The 19714-nt window shown below is 51.3% G+C and overlaps 2 protein-coding genes across 6 annotated transcripts; both read right to left on the minus strand.

The window, feature by feature from the left end:
* Nucleotides 1-352: 352 nt before the first annotated feature.
* Nucleotides 353-12752, minus strand: CHTOP (chromatin target of PRMT1). Of its 4 annotated transcripts, none has more exons than XM_064732426.1 (6): nt 12587-12752; nt 9808-9883; nt 7080-7230; nt 4804-4984; nt 3010-3147; nt 353-647 (listed from the first exon to the last, which is right to left on the minus strand). In XM_064732426.1, the coding sequence occupies exons 2-6, from the start codon at nt 9870-9872 to the stop codon at nt 445-447; spliced, it is 738 nt and encodes a 245-aa protein (XP_064588496.1). In that variant the 5' UTR covers nt 9873-9883; nt 12587-12752; the 3' UTR covers nt 353-444. The 4 variants fall into 4 exon arrangements, with proteins under 4 accessions (XP_064588496.1, XP_064588494.1, XP_064588493.1 ...); XM_064732424.1 differs by having other exon boundaries at nt 353-665; XM_064732423.1 differs by having other exon boundaries at nt 353-665; nt 4804-4987; nt 12587-12751.
* Nucleotides 12753-15141: 2389 nt separating this feature from the next.
* Nucleotides 15142-18981, minus strand: S100A1 (S100 calcium binding protein A1). Of its 2 annotated transcripts, none has more exons than XM_064732570.1 (3): nt 18965-18981; nt 15502-15650; nt 15142-15400 (listed from the first exon to the last, which is right to left on the minus strand). In XM_064732570.1, the coding sequence occupies exons 2-3, from the start codon at nt 15640-15642 to the stop codon at nt 15257-15259; spliced, it is 285 nt and encodes a 94-aa protein (XP_064588640.1). In that variant the 5' UTR covers nt 15643-15650; nt 18965-18981; the 3' UTR covers nt 15142-15256. The 2 variants fall into 2 exon arrangements, with proteins under 2 accessions (XP_064588640.1, XP_064588639.1); XM_064732569.1 differs by lacking the exon at nt 18965-18981 and adding an exon at nt 16804-16900 and having other exon boundaries at nt 15502-15685.
* Between the last annotated feature and the right edge of the window lie 733 nt (nt 18982-19714).

A 19714-nucleotide genomic window follows, 5' to 3' on the forward strand; every position in this document is an offset into this window, starting at 1 on the left:
AACCCAACAACTCATCCCAAAACCCAACCAAACCATCCCAAAACCCAACAACCCCATCCCAAAACCCAACCAAACCATCCCAAAACCCAACCAAACCATCCCAAAACCCAACAACCCCATCCCAAAACTTGACAAACCATCCCAAAACCCAACCAAACCATCCCAAAACCCAACCAACTCATCCCAAAACCCAAGAAATTTGTCCCAAAACCCAACAACTCATCCCAAAACCCCTCCATGGAGCTCCACAGCCACAGGTGCACCCCTGGCCCTGCCACCACCAGACTTCCCCACATCAGCTCCACCCCATCCTCAGTGCAAAACCACCAAAAAAAAAGATCCCAGGGAAAAGAACAATCCAAAAAAAGTTTAATACAACAGAGAGTATCAAAACATCCAAGAACACACTAAGTCTGATTTCCCCCGGGGGTCGATCCCGGCGCCTCAGTCGGCGGCCTCGGGGTCCGTCTGTGCCATGTACGCGTCCAGCTCGGCGTCCAGGTGTCCCTTGGTCTTGGACATGTAGGCGTCCAGCTGGTTGTCCAGCTGCTCCTTGGTGAGGGCGGGCCGTGCCGAGCCTCTGCCGCGGCCCCGGCCTCTGCCGCGCCCGCCGAAGCCGCCCCGGCCGCGCCCGGCCATGCCGCGCCCTGCGGGGTGGGAAGGGACTGAACTGGGGTTTCCAGCACAGCCTCCAACTCAGGATTGCACACCCCTCATTCCTGGGATTTCACACCCCTCCATCCTGGGATTTCACACTGCATCCCAGGATTGCACACCCCTCATTCCTGGGATTTCCCACATTTCACACCCCTCCATCCTGGGATTTCCAACCCCTCCATCCTGGGATTTCCCACCTCTCATTTCGTCCATTTTGGGATTTCTCATCCTACCCTGTCACTGCCTCCATCCCAGGATTGCACACCCCTCATTTCGTCCATTTTGGGATTTCTCATCCTACCCTGTCACTGCCTCCATCCCAGGATTGCACACCCCTCATTTCGTCCATTTTGGGATTTCTCATCCCACCCTGTCACTGCCTGAATCCCAAGATTTCCCACCCCTCATTCCTGGGATTTCACACCCCATCACTGTCTGCATCCCTCCATCCTGGGATTGCACACCCCACCCTGTCACTGCCTACATCCTGGGATTTCACACTCCATCACTGTCTGCATCCCAGGATTTCCCACCCCTCATTTCATCCATCCCAGGATTTCCCACCCTGTGACTGTCACTGCCTCCATCCCCAGATTTCCCACCCCTCATTCCCTGGGATTTCACACTCCTCATTCACGGGATTTCACACTCCATCACAGCCTGCATCCCAGGATTGCACACCCCTCATTTCATCCACTTTGGGATTTCTCACCCCACCTGGTCACTGCCTCCATCCTGGGATTTCACACTCCATCACAGCCTGCATCCTGGGATTGCACACCCCTCATTTTGTCCATTTTGGGATTTCTCACCCTACCTGGTCACTGCCTCCATCCTGGGATTTCACACCCCATCACTGCCTGCATCCCAGGATTTCCCACCCCTCATTCCTGGGATTTCCCACATTTCCCACCCCTCCATCCTGGGATTTCCCACCCCTCTCAGCCCCTTGGTGATTCCCAGAGATGTGTCTGACTCATGGCTACACTCCCAGCTCCTTCTCATCACTCAGAGAATTCCTAATCCCAGCCTAACACCAACAGGGCATTTCCCCTCCCACCCCTGCTGAGCTTCCACCACATCTTGGATTAAAGCTCTGAATTCCAGGCTGGGAATTTTTGTGTTTGCAGGCTCCACTCCCCTGTGTCAGCCAGGACAGGATTCCCCCTGGATGAACCCCTGCCATGCCAGGGCACTGACCTCTGCCGCCGATGCCACCTGGCCCATGGTGCCTGATGCCGCCTCTCTGCACCATCCCAGGATTCCCACCCCTCATTTCATCCATCCCAGGATCTCCCACCCTTCTTTGCCTCCATCCTGGGATTTCTCACCCCTCTCAGCCCCTTGGTGATTCCCAGAGATGTGTCTGACTCATGGCTACACTCCCAGCTCCTTCTCATCACTCAGAGAATTCCTAATCCCAGCCTAAAACCAATAGGGCATTTCCCCTCCCACCCCTGCTGAGCTTCCACCACATCTTGGATTAAAGCTCTGAATTCCAGGCTGGGAATTTTTGTGTTTGCAGGCTCCACTCCCCTGTGTCAGCCAGGACAGGATTCCCCCTGGATTAACCCCTGCCATGCCAGGGCACTGACCTCTGCCACCGATGCCACCTGGGCACATGGCCCCTGATGCCGCCTCTCTGCACCATCCCAGGATTTCCCACCCTTCTTTGCCTCCATCCTGGGATTTCCCACCCCTCTCAGCCCCGTGGTGATTCCCAGAGATGTGTCTGACTCATGGCTACACTCCCAGCTCCTTCTCATCACTCAGAGGATTCCTAATCCCAGCCTAACACCAATAGGGCATTTCCCCTCCCACCCCTGCTGAGCTTCCACCACATCTTGGATTAAAGCTCTGAATTCCAGGCTGGGAATTTCTGTGGTTGCAGGCACCACTCCCCTGTTTCAGCCAGGACAGGATTCCATCTGGATCAGGATTACCCCTGGATTAACCCCTGCCATGCCAGGGCACTGACCTCTGCCGCCGATGCCGCCTCTCTGCACCATCCCAGGATTTCCCACCCTTCTTTGCCTCCAAATCCTGGAATTTCCCACCCCTCTCAGCCCCTTGGTGATTCCCAGAGATGTGTCTGACTCATGGCTACACTCCCAGCTCCTTCTCACCACTCAAGTTAAGAGCTTCCTGAAAATTCCTCAATCCCAGTCTAACACCAACATCTGCCTCTTGGCTTTCCCATCCCACCCTGCTGAAAAAACCATCACAATCTTGGATTAAAGCTTTGAATTCCAGGCTGGGAACTCTTGGTGCTGCAGGCCTCCAGCCTCACAGAAGGATTCCATCTGGATCAGGATTACCCTGGATTAACCCCTGCCATGCCAGGGCACTGACCTCTGCCGCCGATGCCGCCCCGGCCCATGGCGCCCCTGCCCAGGCCGCCTCTGCCCGGGCCCCCGCGGCCCCTGATGCCGCCTCTGCGCAGGCCCATCCTGGGGGCAATCCCTCTCCCGCCACGCAGCAGGCCTTGACCTTGGGTGGGAAACACAGAAAAACGGCTCCTGAGGTGGGAAATCTCACCCTCCCAGGTGTGTCAGTCATCCCTCCTTTCCCCACCCTGAGCCCTGCTGAGCGCTGTCGGTCAGTCCTGGAATTCCAGGAGGGACATTGGGACATCCAGGTGTCCTTTGTCCCTTGAAACCTCCCCTCCTGTACCCTGTTCCTCCTCCTCTCCCCCAGCAACCACACGGTCTGGGAGTTCTGTTGGAGCTGTTGCAGATTCAGAATAAAACTCTGCATTAAAACTCTCCATCAGAACCAACTCCTGTCCTTCACCATCACCTTAAAACTTCTCCATCAGAGGGAAACCTGAGGAACCTTCCATGGGAGGAAAATCCATCCTGCCACCACCAGAGCCTTGAAATGTTTGGACTTCTCTCCATGCACCCAACTGCAACATCCAGCTGGCCAAAAAGCCTTTTTGGGGTGATCCAGCCGGCCAAAAGTGTCTTTGGGTGAAAACACCACACATCCGGTCAGCCAGAAGTGTCTCTGGGGTGATCCAGGTGGCCAAAAGTGTCTCTGGGGTGATCCAGATAGCCAAAAGTGTCTCTGGGGTGATCTGGGGTGTCTCTGGGGTGATTCAGATAGCCAAAATTGTCTCTGGGGTGATCCAGCTGGCCAAAATTGTCTCTGGGGTGAAACACCACACACCCAGCCAGTCAAAAGTGTCTCTGGGGTGATCCAGGTGGTCAAAATTGTCCCTGGGGTGATTCAGATAGCCAAAAGTGTCTCTGGGGTGATCCAGCTGGCCAAAATTGTCTCTAGAGTGAAACACCACACACCCAGCCAGTCAAAAGTGTCTCTGGGGTAGAAACACCACATCCAGCTGGCCAAAAGTGTTTCTGGGGTGATCTGGGGTGTTTCTGGGGTGATCCAGATAGCCAAAACTGTATCTGGGGTGATCCAGGTGGCCAAAATTGTCCCTGGGGTAATTCAGATAGCCAAAAGTGTTTCTGGGGTGATCCAGCTGGCCAAAATTGTCCCTGGGGTGATTCAGATAGCCAAAAGTGTATCTGGGGTGATCCAGTTGGCCAAAAGTGTCTCTAGAGTGAAACACCACACACCCAGCCAGTCAAAAGTGTCTCTGGGGTAAAAATACCACATCCAGCTGGCCAAAAGTGTTTCTGGGGTGATCTGGGGTGTCTCTGGGGTGATCCAGCTGGCCAAAAGTGTCCCTGGAGTGATTCAGATAGCCAAAATTGTCTCTGGGGTGATCCAGCTGGCCAAAATTGTCTCTGGGGTGATCCAGGTGGCCAAAACTGTCCCTGGGGTGATTCAGATAGCCAAAAGTGTCCCTGGGGTGATTCAGATAGCCAAAAGTGTCCCTGGGGTGATTCAGATAGCCAAAAGCATTTCTGGGGTGATCCAGCTGGCCAAAAGTGTCTTTGGGTGAAAACACCACACATCCGGTCAGCCAGAAGTATCTCTGGTGTGATCCAGGTGGCCAAAATTGTCTCTGGGGTGATCCAGCTGGCCAAAAGTGTATCTGGGGTAGAAACACCACATCCAGCTGGCCAGAAGCGTCTCTGGGGTGAAACAAACCCCACAGTTGCCCCCATTTGGCTCAGCCCAGCCAAGGCACTATCAGCAACACCAACAAACCCAATTTCACCCGTGGGCACTGACCTCGGAGCGCCACCCCTCCTCGGAGGATGGCCCGGGCCCCGCGGCCCCGCAGAGCCCCCCGGGGCAGCCCCCGCTGGCCCAGGGCCAGCCCCCGTTGGCCCAGGGCCCCCCGGGCCAGCGCCCCCGCCGGCCGGCCCAGCCGCGCCTGGATGTTGCTCTTGCCGAGGCGCTGCTTCAGGCTCTTCTGGAAGAGAAGATTTGGAGGGGGACAGGGGTCATGCAGCCATCTGGGATTGGGGACACCACAGGGCTCCATGGCAGGAAGGGTAAAGAGGGAGGGAGGGAGGGAAGGAGGGGTTTTAGGGGGTGTTGTTGCCATGGGTTGTGAGGTGAAGCAGCTCCCGGAGGCCGGGATGAGCGTTTGGTCTGGAAAAATAGAGAGGAGACATCAACAGGCAGCAGCACCCAACATCCCCAGTGAGAAACCCCCACTGACAACCAGGGGGTGTCACTGAGCTGAGGGAAAAAGTGGAAATTTTCTGCCAGTCCCTCCCAGGTATTTTGTTTTTAGGATTATGGAATGATCAGAGTTGGGAGGGATCCATGAGGATCATCCAGGCCAACTCCTGGCCCTGCACACACACCCCAAAATCCCACCCTGGGCATCACTGGGAGCATCTCCTGGAGCTCTGGCAGCACTGGGAATGTGCCCATTGCCAGGGGAGGCTGGGCAGGAAGGGTAAAGAGGGAGGGAGGGGTTTTAGGGGGTGTTGTTGCCATGGGTTGTGAGGTGAAGCAGCTCCCGGAGGCCGGGATGAGCGTTTGGTCTGGAAAAATAGAGAGGAGACATCAACAGGCAGCAGCACCCAACATCCCTAGTGAGAACCAGGGAGGGAAAACCCCCACTGACAACCAGGGGGTGTCACTGAGCTGAGGGAAAAAGTGGAAATTTTCTGCCAGGTATTTCGTTTTTAGGATTATGGAATGATCAGAGTTGGGAGGGATCCATGAGGATCATGCAGGCCAACTCCTGGCCCTGCACAGACACCCCAAAATCCCACCCTGGGCATCACTGGGAGCATCTCCTGGAGCTCTGGCAGCATTGGGAATGTGCCCATTGCCAGGGGAGGCTGGGCAGTGCCCAGCACCCTCTGGGGGCTCTAAAATCCATCCTAAACCTCCCCTGGCACAGCTTCACCCCATTTCCTGGGGACACTGTGCAGGAAGAACCTTTCCCTAAAATCCATCCTAAACCTCCCCTGGCACAGCTTCACCCCATTCCCCATTCCCTGGGGAGCCTGGGTGTGCCCAGCACCCTCTGGGGGCTCTAAAATCCATCCTAAACCTTCCCTGGAACAGCTTCATCCCATTTTCTGGGGACTCTGTGGAGGAAAAACCTTTCCCTAAAATCCATCCTAAATCTCTCCTGGCACAGCTTCACCTCATTCCCTGTGGACTCTCTGGAGGAAGAACCTTTCCCTAAAATCCATCCTAAACCTCCCCTGGAACAGCTTCACCTCATTCCCATTCCTGGGAAGCATGGGAGTGCCAGCACCCTCCGGGGCTCTAAAATCCATCCTAAACCTTCCTGGCAGCTTCATCCCATTTCCTGAGAAGCCTGGGCACTGTGGAGGAAAACCTTTCCCTAAAATCCATCCTAAACCTCCCCTGGCACAGTTTCACCTCATTCCTGGGGCTCTCTGGAGAAAGAACCTTTCCCTAAAATCCATCCTAAACCTTCCCTGGCAGTTTCATCCCATTTCCTCAGAAGCCTGGGCACTGTGGAGGAAGAACCTTTCCCTAAAATCCATCCTAAACCTCCCCTGGCACAGCTTCAGCCATTTCCTGGGGACTCTGTGGAGGAAGAACCTTTCCCTAAAATCCATCCTAAACCTCCCCTGGCACAGCTCCAGCCATTCCCAGGATCCTGTCCCAGCTCTGTTCTCAGAGCTGCAGATCCCTGAGTGTCCTGTAACACCCTCAGCCATTCCTCCAGACCCTTCTCCATCCTCTGGACACTTTCCAACATCCTTTTTTTACACAATTCCAAAAAAGTTTCCAGGTTGGAAAAGACCTCCCAGAGCACTGAGTACAATCCCCACCTTGTGCCCAGCCCAGGTGCCACATCCAGGATTTTTCCTTTCCCTTCCCAGACAATTCCTCCTGATGTGTCCCATCCCACCCTCCTATCAAGGATTTAGGAAGAACCAGAAGATCCCCCCTGATCTCCCCACACTCACCCTCCATCCCCTTCCCTTCTCTGGCCATTTTCTCTTTCCGGAGCTGTTTTTTTTTTCTCCACATCCTGCAAGGTCTCAAATCTGTTTTCCCCTCACCTGTTTGAGTTTGAGAGCAGCCTGCACTGACGGCCTGTTCTCCATCTGCTGGGCCAAACGTCTGTTTCGAGCGCTGGCCAGCTGCTGCTGCTGCATGGTGGCCCGGATATTCACCGGCATCGGCTGTTTGTTCTTCAGCATGTTAGTGAAGCTTCAAGGTCGAATAAAACGGGGTTTAATTAAAGCTTAAATAAACAATTATCGCCATTTTCACGGTGCTCGAGTGGGGCTCCAGCTCCCATCAATATTTTTATGCAAAGAGTGGAACTTGATGGGATTTATGGATCCCTCGTTGGAGAGGCAGGAAATGAGGTTTTGGAAGTTTTTCAGTGGGAATGAGAAAGGTGGAGGTTAAGAGATGGTAGAAGGGGTGACAATCAGCAAAAAGCAGGGATGGTCGTGACAGAGAAGGGAGAAACAGGACAGAAAAAAGCAAAATGAAGCCCCAAAAAATCTGGGAAAAGTGGCAAAATTCCAGGTTAGGAGGGAGGTTGGGAAGACACCAGCATAAGGTTGGATGGGATCACGTTAAAGCTTTTTCCAACCGTGATTGTACAAAATTCCACCACCAAGAATCTCCTGAATTCTGCCAAATTGTTCTCCTGAAATGAGGCCACTTGGGAATTGATGAGAAATTGAATTTCTCCATTGAAGAGAGGTGGTAAATAAAGATGCTGAGCTCCAGCAGCTTCCTGGGAGCTGGTGAGCAAAATCCATCCCATAAAAATGAAAATTAATCCCTAAAAATGAAATTTAACCCCTAAAAATGAAATTCACCCCCTAAAAAGGAAATGAACCCCATTAAAAATGAAATTCACCCCCTAAAAATGAAATCTACCTCCTAAAAATGAAATCTACCTCGTAAAAACGAAATTCACCCCCTAAAAATTAAATTTATCCTCTAAAAATGAAAGTCAGCCCCTAAAAACAAAAATTCACCCCCCTAAAAATTAAATTTACCACCTAAAAATTAAATACACCCCATGAAAAGGAAATTCACGCCATAAAAAGGAAATTCACCCCCCTAAAAATGAAATTCACCTCCTAAAAATGAAATTTACCCCTTAAAAATGAAATTCACCCCCTAAAAATGAAATTCACCTCTTAAAAAGGAAATCCACCTCCTAAAAATGAAATTTATTCTCTAAAAAGGAAATTCACCCTTTAAAAAATTAAATTTACCCTCTCAAAATAAAATTCACCCCCTAAAAATGAAATCCACCTCCTAGAAATGAAATTTACTGTCTAAAAACAAAATTTAACCCCCTAAAAACAAAACTCATCCCCTGAAAATGAAATTTACCCCCTATAAATGAAATCCACCTCCTAGAAATGAAATTTACTGCCTAAAAACAAAATTTAACCCCCTAAAAATGAAATTTACTGTCTAAAAACAAAATTTAACCCCCTAAAAATGAAATCCAGCCGCTAAAAACAAAACTCATCCCCTAAAAATGAAATCCACCTCCTAAAAATGAAATTTACTGTCTAAAAACAAAATTTAACCCCCTAAAAATGAAATCCACCTCCTAAAAATGAAATTTACTGTCTAAAAACAAAATTTAACCCCCTAAAAATGAAATCCGGCCCCTAAAAACAGAACTCATCCCCTGAAAATGAAATCCACCTCCTAGAAATGAAATTTACTGTCTAAAAACAAAATTTAACCCCCTAAAAACAAAACTCATCCCCTGAAAATGAAATCCACCTCCTAGAAATGAAATTTGCTGTCTAAAAACAAAATTTAACCCCCTAAAAATGAAATTTACTGCCTAAAAACAAAATTTAACCCCCTAAAAACAAAACTCATCCCCTAAAAATGAAATCCACCTCCTAAAAATGAAATTTAACCCTCTAAAAATGAAATCCGGCCCCTAAAAACAAAACTCATCCCCTAAAAATGAAATTTACCCCCTATAAATGAAATCCACCTCCTAGAAATGAAATTTACTGTCTGAAAACAAAATTTAACCCCCTAAAAACAAAACTCATCCCCTGAAAATGAAATCCACCTCCTAGAAATGAAATTTAGTGCCTAAAAATGAAATCTACCCCTTATAAAGGAGGAGTTTGGGCTGACAGGGAGGGAAGGAGCCAGCAGGGTGTCCCTGCCCTCAGGCTGCCCCATCGCAGCGTGTTTAACCCCAAAGCAGGACAGACAGACAGACAGACAGACAGACAGACACCCGTCAGCCATCAGGGAGGAGCCAGACGTGGACAAACCCAGCGGGATGAGCTGGAACACAGCGAGAGATGGAGGTGAAGCCAAAGCTGGTGCCTCTTACAAGGCCCAGAGGGGCCTTCGGGCCGGTTCCGAGGCCGCCGCCGGCCTCTTACAGAGCCCACCCGGGCGGGCGGGACCCTCGGGCGCGGCAGCAGAGCCCAAATACCAATGTCAAAACATGTGGGAGAGACAGGGAGGGTGTGAGGTTGGTCTCTGCTCTTACAACGCATCCCACCGGATTTACGACAACTAAAAGGCACGGAGAAATCCCCTCTCCGGAATTTTGGTTTGGCCCTTTTAACCTTGGGTAAGGCAGGTGTTGGAAGGTACCACCCGCTGGCTGGAGGAGGTTAAAAGAGGGCGGAAAAACCACGGCGGGTTTTTTTTTTTTTTGGATTTTTTTTGGTTTTTGGATAGTGAGAATTAAGTAAAAAAAAAAAATAAAAAATAAAAAATATATATATATGATTTCTTAGGAGCTGAAGGTGCCGTTGGCTTCCTCACCGCTCGTTCAGAGACATCTTGGTGGTGCTCTTTAGCACGACCTTCGGTGCTGACTGTGCAGCCATCTTCAGAGAATCTGCAAAAAAAAATAAAAATTTAAACATTTAGCACACATTTATATCACTAAATACCAAAAATCCCTTCTTCAGAGAATCTGCACCAAAAAAAAAGGGACCCAAAAATAAAAATTTAAACATTTAGCACACACTTATATCACTAAATACCAAAAATCCCTTCTGTTCTGCAGCCATCTTCAGAGAATCTGCAAAATAAAGGACCCAAAAATAAAAATTTAAACATTTAGCACACATTTATATCGCTAAATACCAAAAATCCCTGCTGTTCTGCAGCCATCTTCAGAGAATCTGCAAAATAAAGGACCCAAAAATAAAAATTTAAACATTTAGCACACATTTATATCGCTAAATACCAAAAATCCCTTCTTCAGAGAATCTGCAACAAAAAAAAGGACCCAAAAATAAAAATTTAAACATTTAGCACACACTTATATCACTAAATACCAAAAATCCCTTCTGTTCTGCAGCCATCTTCAGAGAATCTGCAACAAAAAAAGGACTCAAAAATAAAAATTTAAATATTTAGCACATATTTATATCACTAAATACCAAAAATCCCTTCTTCAGAGAATCTGCACCAAAAAAAAAGGGACCCAAAAATAAAAATTTAAACATTTAGCACACACTTATATCACTAAATAGCAAAAATCCCTGCTGTTCTGCAGCCATCTGCAAAAAAAAAAGACCCAAAAATAAAAATTTAAACATTTAGCACACATTTATATCACTAAATACCAAAAATCCCTTCTGTTCTGCAGCCATCTGCAAAAAAAAAGGACCCAAAAATAAAAATTTAAACATTTAGCACACATTTATATCACTAAATACCAAAAATCCCTTCTGTTCTGCAGCCATCTTCAGAGAATCTGCAAAATAAAGGACCCAAAAATATAAATTTAAACATTTAGCACACATTTATATCACTAAATACCAAAAATCCCTTCTTCAGAGAATCTGCACCAAAAAAAAAGGGACCCAAAAATAAAAATTTAAACATTTAGCACACACTTATATCACTAAATAGCAAAAATCCCTGCTGTTCTGCAGCCATCTTCAGAGAATCTGCAACAAAAAAAAGGACCCAAAAATAAAAATTTAAACATTTAGCACACATTTATATCACTAAATACCAAAAATCCCTTCTGTTCTGCAGCCATCTTCAGAGAATCTGCAACAAAAAAAAGGACCCAAAAATAAAAATTTAAACATTTAGCACACACTTATATCACTAAATACCAAAAATCCCTTCTGTTCTGCAGCCATCTTCAGAGAATCTGCAACAAAAAAAGGCCCCAAAAATAAAAATTTAAACATTTAGCACACATTTATATCACTAAATACCAAAAATCCCTTCTGTTCTGCAGCCATCTTCAGAGAATCTGCAAAATAAAGGACCCAAAAATAAAAATTTAAACATTTAGCACACATTTATATCGCTAAATACCAAAAATCCCTTCTGTTCTGCCTCCATGAGTGAAGGTAATGAAGATTACTGCAGGTTATGTGTAATACATTCATTTATTTTCAGTGATTTTTATCCCTCTGACAGGAATTTTTCAGTTCTGATTCTGTGATTTTTAATGTTTTAATCAATCAGGGAGTTCCTTGATTTCTCCCTTACCAAAAATTGACATTTTCACAGTGAATGCTTCAGCAATATTAGGAGGAATAATATAAAAATCCAGCAGCAAGATGGAAACCAAATGGCATCTTTGGAGCAAAGATGCAAACCAGAGCCCAAGACATCAAATTAATACAATTACTACATATTTACATAATCAAACATTAAAAAAACCTCTGTTCTGTGTGGATAACACTAAGAGTGAGAAAAATGATAAATACTATATTTGTGTATTTCTAATGTTTTCTAACCCTCTAGCAGGTTTAACAAATATGGGAGTTATTTTAATTTACCATAAGTAAATATTTATCTTTTACAGCGAATATCTTATCAGTTTTTTGAGTAATAACACAAAAATCCAGCTGTAAATAAATAGCACCCAAATGCCTTTAGCACAGTGACACCTCCACATTTCCCATATTCTTAGCATGACCATGGTGCAAACCACAATTTTAAGGGCACAGGGAATAAAATTGGGAATAAAAATCCAAAAGGATGCTACAAAAGCATCATCGTATCCTCTAAAAACATCGAGGTTTAAATCCCCTCAGGGCAGGGATTTAAATACCCCCCAGTGCTGGATGCTACAGAAACACGCTGGGTTCCAACCTCCGAGCTCTGCAGATCGATTTATTAATTTAATTTATAATTAGCAGCAAATTTAACGGGTGGATGACTACCGGGATGCGCTCACTGTATAATACCCTCAAAAAACCGCTTTATTGAGAGGATTTACACCTGGAAATTGCGGCAACAGAAAGCCTTATTGCTGTTTTAAATTATTTTAATAATTTGATTTTAATACACAGCAGCTTCTTCAATTTAAAGTGATTTTTAAAGCGTTTTTCTTCCTGAGGGAAAAATAAATAAGGTCGGACTCCCTCAGGCCCGGCTCTGGAGCTCGATAAGGGGGAAAAGCCCCGACCCTGAGGGGGCCATGAGGGGATCATGAGGGGGATCGTGAGGGGGCCATGAGGGGATCGTGAGGGGGAACGTGAGGGGGCCATGAAGAGATCATGAGGAGACCGCCAGGGCCCTCAGGACCGCCCCCCCGGCTCTCCGCCCCCAGGCGCTCACTCACCGAAGCACACGGTCGCCAGGTCTCCGGTGGCTCCGGCGGGCGAGCGGGTGATTGCGGGGCCGGTGTGGGGCCGGCGCGGGGCCGGGGCCGGGGCTGGCGCTGAGCTCCGCCCGCTCCCGCCGCCGCCGCCGCCGCCGCTTCTCCCTCAGCTGCCCGCGACAAAATGGCGCCCGCGCCGCTCCCGCCCCCGCCGAAATGGCGGCCGCGCTCCCGGCCACGCCCCCTCTAGCGCGAGCCCCGCCCTTGATGGGCGGTGATTGGTGGAGCCGTGGAGGGGGCGGGGAAAGAGGCGGGGCGGATGGGGAGGCGGGACCAGTCTGGCGGGAATTCGGGGTGGAGTCCTGGTGACGTCATAGGGATCAGTGTCGTCATGGAATCGTCATGGAATCATCAGGGAATCGTCATGGAATTGTCGGGGAATTGTCAGGGAGTCGTCGGGGAATTGTCATGGAATTGTCATGGAACCATGCTGTGAAAAATGCGTATTTTATGATTGGCTTTTGGCAAATATAGAAATGAATATTATATGTGTTATGTCAGAAAGTGATGCTGTATTAATTCTCTTAAGTACTATGTTAAATACAGTTTTAGGTTATAACAAAATGTTAAAATAGAAACGACGCTATGTAAGATTCTTATTTTAAAGAAAGGACTCACACTGACATAGCAGCCACAGGACACCTGAATCTTTCAAAGAAAAAGAATTTATTGCTCCATTATCAGGAGAAACGAACTTCTTCCTGCCTTGATTAACCCTGAAGATGACATTAAGATTCAGAGGAAGAAGCTGACTCTGCCCAGACAGAATGCTGTATTTGAATGGAATTTATGCATTATGTATGAGATATATGAATATTCAACAGGCGGTTGCTTTTAAGGGTTAATCCTCTGTTAACGTGTGTCCTTTTTTGGGTTTATTTTGCCCAGAAAAGGAACTTGGACCATTTTCTTGTATTTTTATTGTCTCGTATTGTCCTAAATCCAAATTGTTTGAATTTTTATTACTGTAATTATATTACTATTTTTATATCTCGATCCCGAACCGGGATGGCGGGCGGGCGATGGCGCTGGCGGCCCTGCTGGAGCCCTTGGCCACTGTCCCGTCCCGTCCCGTCCCATCCCATTCCCGGGAGATCCCAACCGGTTCCTCCGGCCCCGCGGGTGCCTCCGGAGCCGCCCGTGGCGAGTCCCGGCCTGTCCCGTCCTCCCCCCCGTTCCCAAATCCCGGTGATCCCGGTGTGCCACAGCCCGGCGGGGTCACCCTGCCCTGGGGGGGATCCCAGTGGGAATCCCGGGGTGGATCCCAGGGGGGATTCAAGGGAGGATTCAAGGGGGATCCCAGGGAGGATCCCAAGATGGGGTCAAAACCCTTGGGGTGACCCCGGGTGGATTTCCCTGTGACCCCAGAGTGGACCTCAGGGTGGATCCCAGGCTGGATCCAGGACTATTTCCAGGCCCTTGAGGTGACCCAGGGTGGATTTCCCCATGACCCCGGGGTAAATCTGAGGGTGGATCCCAGAGTGGATCCAGGGCTGTCTCCAAACCCTTGGGGTGACCCAGAGTGGATTTCCCCATGACCCCGGGATGAATTCGAGGTTGGATCCCAGGGAGGATCCCAGGCTGGATCCAGGACTATTTCCAGGCCCTTGAGGTGACCCAGGGTGGATTTCCCCATGACACTGGGATGAATTCGAGGGTGGATCCCAGAGTGGATCCAGGGCTGTCTCCAAACCCTTGGAGTGACCCAGAATGGATTTCCCCATGACCCCGGGATGAATTCGAGGTTGGATCCCAGGGTGGATCCCAAGATGTTTTCCAAACCCTTGGGGTGACCCTGGGTGGATTTCCCTGTGACCCCAGAATGGACCTCAGGCTGGATCCAGGACTATTTCCAGGCCCTTGAGGTGACCAGGGTGGATTTCCCCATGACCCCGGGATGAATTCGAGGGTGGATCCCAGAGTGGATCCAGGGCTGTCTCCAAACCCTTGGAGTGACCCAGGGTGGATTTCCCCATGACCCTGGGATGAATTCGAGGTTGGATCCCAGGGTGGATCCCAAGATGGTTTCCAAACCCTTGGGGTGACCCCGGGTGGATTTCCCTGTGACCCCAGAATGGACCTCAGGGTGGATCCCAGGCTGGATCCAGGACTATTTCCAGGCCCTTGGGGTGACCCAGGGTGGATTTCCCCATGATCCCAGGGTGGATCCCAAGGGGGATCCTCGGGTGGATTCTGAGGTGGATCCTGGGGTGGATCGTGAGGTGGAATCATGGAATTCCAGGGTGGATCCAGGACTGTCTCCAGCCCCTTGGGGGTGGATTTCCCCATGACTCCGGGGTGAATCTGAGGGTGGATCCCAGGAGGAATCCCAGGGATGGATTCAGCCCTTTCCAAGCCCTTTTCCAGCCCCTTGGGGGTGACCCAGGGTGGATTTCCCCATGACCCCACACTGGGACATCCCCCGGGGGCACTCACAGGGTGGATCCAGGGCAGGAATCCCGAGCAGGACCGAAGGAAGGAGCTCAAACACCCCTCGGGTTGGGTCGGTGCCTTTATTGTGCAGCTGGATCCCATCAGGATCCCCTGGGAATTCCGGGGTGCAGAGGGGCTGAGCTGGGGGGGCTCTGGGGGCGCTCTGGATTTTGGGATCTGCAGCAGGAGAGGGGAGGGTCAGGCGTTCTCCCAGAAGAAAGTGTTGCAGGCCACGGTCAGGGTGGCCACCAGGACCACGAACTCCTGGAAATCCACCTCTCCATCGCCGTTCTCATCCAGGTCCTGCATGATCTTCTCCACGGCCCCCGCGTCCTTCTGGGCCTGGGGGTGACACAGGGTGAGCCCAGGCGCCGTTCCCCTGGGAAATGGGGGGAAAATGGGGGAAAAGGAGCCCTCCCAGTGGCCAAACTGGTCCCAGTTACCTCCAGGAAACATCCCAGCTCGCTCTGCAGCAGCTCCTTGAGCTCCTTCTTGCTCAGCTTGTACTTGTCGCCCTCCTTGCCCGAGTAGTGGTGGAAGACGTTGATCAGGGTCTCCATGGCCCCTTCCAGCTGCGATGCCATGGCTGCGGCTGCGGGACCCCCAGCACGTCACCTGCCAGCCCCCCTGTGTGGGTGACACGTCCTGGTCACAGCCCCCCGATTCCTCATTCTCCAAATTCCTGATCCCCCAAATTCCTAAACCCCCGAATTCCTCCTCTCCCAAATTCCTCAGACCTCAAATTTCTGATCCCCCAAATTCCTCATCTCCTAAATTCCTGATCCCCCAAATTCCTGATCCCCCAAATTCCTGATCCCCCCAATTCCTAATCCTCCAAATTCCTGATCACCTAATTTCTTGATCCCCCAATTCTGATCCCAATTCCTGATCCCAATTCCTGATCTCCCAAATTCCTCAGCCCTCAAATTCTGATCTCCAAATCTATCCCCCAAATTCCGATCCCCATCCTGATCCCAATTCCTTACCCCAAATTCCTCATCTCCTAATCCCCCAAATTCCTCAGCCCCCAAATTCCCCACCCTCAGATTCCTGATCCTCCAAGTTCCTGATCCCCCAAATTCTCTCCCTCTAATTCCTGATCCCCACATTTATCTCCAATCCCCAAATTCCTCAGCCCCAAAATTCACCCACCCCTCATGTGTCTGCCTCAAGTCCTGGATCCCAAGGTTGCATTCTAAATCCACTGATGGTCCCCAAATTGATCCCAAATTCCCATTTAATCCCTGAGATCCAGAGTTCTGAAGATCCCAAGGGTATGGATCCCACCTGGGGGATCAGGGTTCTGGGAGGATCAGGGTGGGGGTCAGGGTTGGGGGGTCCCAGGGGTTGGGCAGGGGGTTCTGAGGAGATCCCAGGGGGTTCTGAGGGGATCCCAGAGGTTGGGCGGGGGGTTCTGAGGGGATCCCAGGGGGTTTGGGGGGATCCAGGGGGTTCTGAGGGGATCCAGGGGGTTCTGAGGGGATCCCAGGGGTCTCTGAGGGATCCCAGAGGTTGGGGCAGGGGTCTGAGGGGATCCGGGGGTTTTGTGGGGATCCCGGGGGTTTGGGGGATCCAGGGTTTTCTGAGGAGATTCCAGGGGGTTTGGGGGGATCCAGGGTTTTCTGAGGAGATCCCAGAGGGTCTGAGGGGATCCAGGGTTTTCTGAGGAGATCCCAGGGGGTTTGGGGGGATCCAGGAGGTTCTGAGGGCCGATTCGGGGTGGCACCAGAGTCACCTGCGCTCACCTGAGCTCCCCGCGCTCCGAGTGCTCCCTCCCGGCCGGGCCGGGCACGTTAAATAAGCTCCAATCCCCCTCCCTCCGGGAGGATCCGATACCGGGGCTGGGCAGCCGGGCTGGCACCACGAGCCAGCCCCGCAGGGGCCGGGCATGGGGGGCACAACCCGCGGGCAGCGCCCCCAGACCCGCGGGGGCACAGCATCGCTCAGGAGGGGTGCCCGTGCCACCCTCCAGCGTCACCTGTCACCCCCAAAATGTGTCAAAACTGGGGACACTGCGAGGATTGGAATGGGCACGGGGGTCCCTCATTGCGGAGGTGACCTCGGGGTGGCACCGTGGTGGCACCGCGGTGGCACCGAGGGCATCCCCCGTCTGTCAGCGCCGGCACCGGGGCCGCATCCCCGGGGTCGCTCCCGGTGCCCATCACGGATCCGGTGTCCCCGGGAGCCGGCGCGGCCCGGGGGGAGCGCCGGGGGCTATCGGGTGACTCGGCGCTCTCAAAGGGCTCTTGTCCGCCCTCAAAAGGCCCCACAAGGCCCGGCCCGGCGTTGCTGCAGCAACGGCTCGGCCGAGGAAACCGGAGCCGAGCTGGCCCCGGGGATGCTGATAATGGCCGGGATCCCGTTACGGCCCCGGGGCCGAGCGGGCTGGAGCCCCGCAGCCCCCGCGGCTCCGGCGGCCCCGGGGAGAGCGGCACCGGATTCCTGAGTGCCCTGAATTGCTGATTCCCAGATTGCTGATCCCCTAAATTCCTCAGTGCCCGAATTACTGATCCCCCAGATTGCTGATCTTCCACATTCCTGATCCCCTGAATTCCTGATCCCCCGAACTCCTCAGCCCCCGAATTCCTGATGCCCCGAACTCCTGATCCCCCAAATTTTTAATCCCCTGAATTCCTCATCTCCTAAATTCCTAATGTCCCAAATTCCTCAGCCCCAAGTTCCTCAGCCCTCAAATTCCTCAGCCCCTACATTCCTAACCCCCCCAAAAGCTTCAGCCCCCAAATTCCTCATCCTCCAAATTCCTGATGCCCCAAATTCCTCAGCCCCCAATTCCAAATTCCTAATCCCCTGAATTCATCATCCTCCAAATCCCTCATCCCCCAAATTCTTCATCCCCTAAATTCCTAATCCCCCAAATTTCTGATCCCCCAGGTTCTTCATCCCCCAAATTCCTCAACCCCTAAATGCTTCATCCAAATTCTAATCCCCAAATTCCAATCTCCCAAATTCCCATCCCCAAATTTCTATCCCCAATTCCCAATCCCAAATTCCCAATCTCCCAAATTCCTAATCCCCCAAATTTCTGATCCCCCAGGTTCTTCATCCCCCAAATTCCTCAACCCCTAAATGCTTCATCCCCCAAATTTCTAATCCCCCAAATTCCCAATCCCCCAAATTCCCAATCTCCCAAATTCCTCATCCCCCAAATGCTTCAGCCCCCAAATTCCTCATTTTCCAAATTCCTGATCCTCCAAATCCCTCATCCCCCAATTTCCTAATCCTCCAAATCCCTCATCCCTCAAATTCCTGCTCCCCCAAAATTTTCAGACCCCAAATTCCTAATCCCCCAAATTCTTCATCCCCCGAATTCCTAATCCCCCAAATCCCTGATCCCCCAAATTCCTAATCCCCTAAAATCCTAATCTTCCAAATCCCTCATCCCCCAAATCCTCAACCCCTAAATGCTTCATCCCCCAAATTCCCAATCCCCCAAATTCCCAATCCCCCAAATTCCTGATCCCCCAAAATTTTCAGACCCCAAATCCCTCACCCCCAAATTCCTCCCCTCCCAAATCCCTCACCCCCTCTCCGTGACCCCCCCCAGGATTTGAGACCCCCCCCAACAGCAGCACCATTTCCAGCAGGGCCGGGCGGTGCCGAGCCCTAATTAGGGGTTAATTTAATTAACATCCTGCAGCTCCCTCATTTCCTGTCCCCGCCATCTCTGTGTCCTGTCCCTCAAAATTCCGAGTTTGGGGGACACCAGGAGGGGTCGGATCTTAAAATTCCGAGATTGGGGGACACTGGGAGGGGCCGGATCCCAAAATTCCGAGTTGGGGGGGGCACCGGGAGGGATCCCGAGATCCCGAATTTGGGGGGCACCGTGAGGGGCCAGATCCCAAAATCCCGAGTTTGGGGGTACCGGAGGGGTCCCGTGTCACTCACTCTCGGTGTCCCCGTCCCCAGAGCGGATCAGGATCCCGGGAACGTCACCGGGCTCGTGACAGGGACGGGCATTGGCCAAAAATAACCCCGGGCCCAGCCCGTGCCAGGCGGGCACAGAGGGGACAGAACCGGGACTGGCACGGGTGGAACGTGTGAGGGGCATTGCCAGCGCCCCAAACCCTTTGGGACAGCGGGAACGGGGGCGAACCCCAAATCTGGGGGGTCCTGGGGGGTCCTGGATCCTTCAGGGCTGGAGATTCCCAGAATCTCTTCCCAAATCAGGAGCAACAAGGGACATGCCAGGAGCTTTACACACACCCTAAAGCAGATCCCAGCACCCCAAAACCCTTTGGGACAGCGGGACTGAGGGTGAACCCCAAATCTGGGGGGTCCTGGGGGGTCCTGGATCCTGGATCCTGAAGCAGGAGCAGTGCCAGGAACTTTACACACAGCTTGGAACAGATCCCAGCACCCCAAATCCTTTGGGACAGCGGGACTGAGGGTGAACCCCAAATCTGGGGGGCCCTGGGGGGTCCTGGGAGTTCCTGTGGGGGTCCTGGACTCTTCAGGGCTTGCAAATTTCCAGGAGCTGTTCCCAAAGCAGGAGCAACAAGGGACATGCCAGGAGCGTTACACACAGCTTGGAACAGATTCCAGCACCCCAAATCCTTTGGGACAGCAGCACTGAGGGTGAACCCCAACTTTGGGGGCTCCTGGGGGTCCAGGGCAGATTCCCAGGAGCTGTTCCCA

This window comes from Zonotrichia leucophrys, chromosome 25 (genome assembly GCF_028769735.1).
Source record: "Zonotrichia leucophrys gambelii isolate GWCS_2022_RI chromosome 25, RI_Zleu_2.0, whole genome shotgun sequence".
Classification (NCBI taxonomy): domain Eukaryota; kingdom Metazoa; phylum Chordata; class Aves; order Passeriformes; family Passerellidae; genus Zonotrichia; species Zonotrichia leucophrys.

Excerpts from the sequence above, each read along its gene's own strand:
- S100A1 (XM_064732570.1), bottom strand. The coding sequence starts at position 15,642 with ATGGCATCGCAGCTGGAAGGGGCCATGGAGACCCTGATCAACGTCTTC. Across the intron at positions 15,401-15,501 it reads AGCTGGGATGTTTCCTGGAG|GCCCAGAAGGACGCGGGGGC; the intron begins GTAACTGGGACC and ends TGTCACCCCCAG.
- CHTOP (XM_064732423.1), bottom strand. The coding sequence starts at position 9,872 with ATGGCTGCACAGTCAGCACCGAAGGTCGTGCTAAAGAGCACCACCAAG. Across the intron at positions 4,988-7,079 it reads CTGCTCTCAAACTCAAACAG|AAGAGCCTGAAGCAGCGCCT; the intron begins GTGAGGGGAAAA and ends CTTCTCTTCCAG. Across the intron at positions 3,148-4,803 it reads AGGAGGGGTGGCGCTCCGAG|GTCAAGGCCTGCTGCGTGGC; the intron begins GTCAGTGCCCAC and ends TTCCCACCCAAG.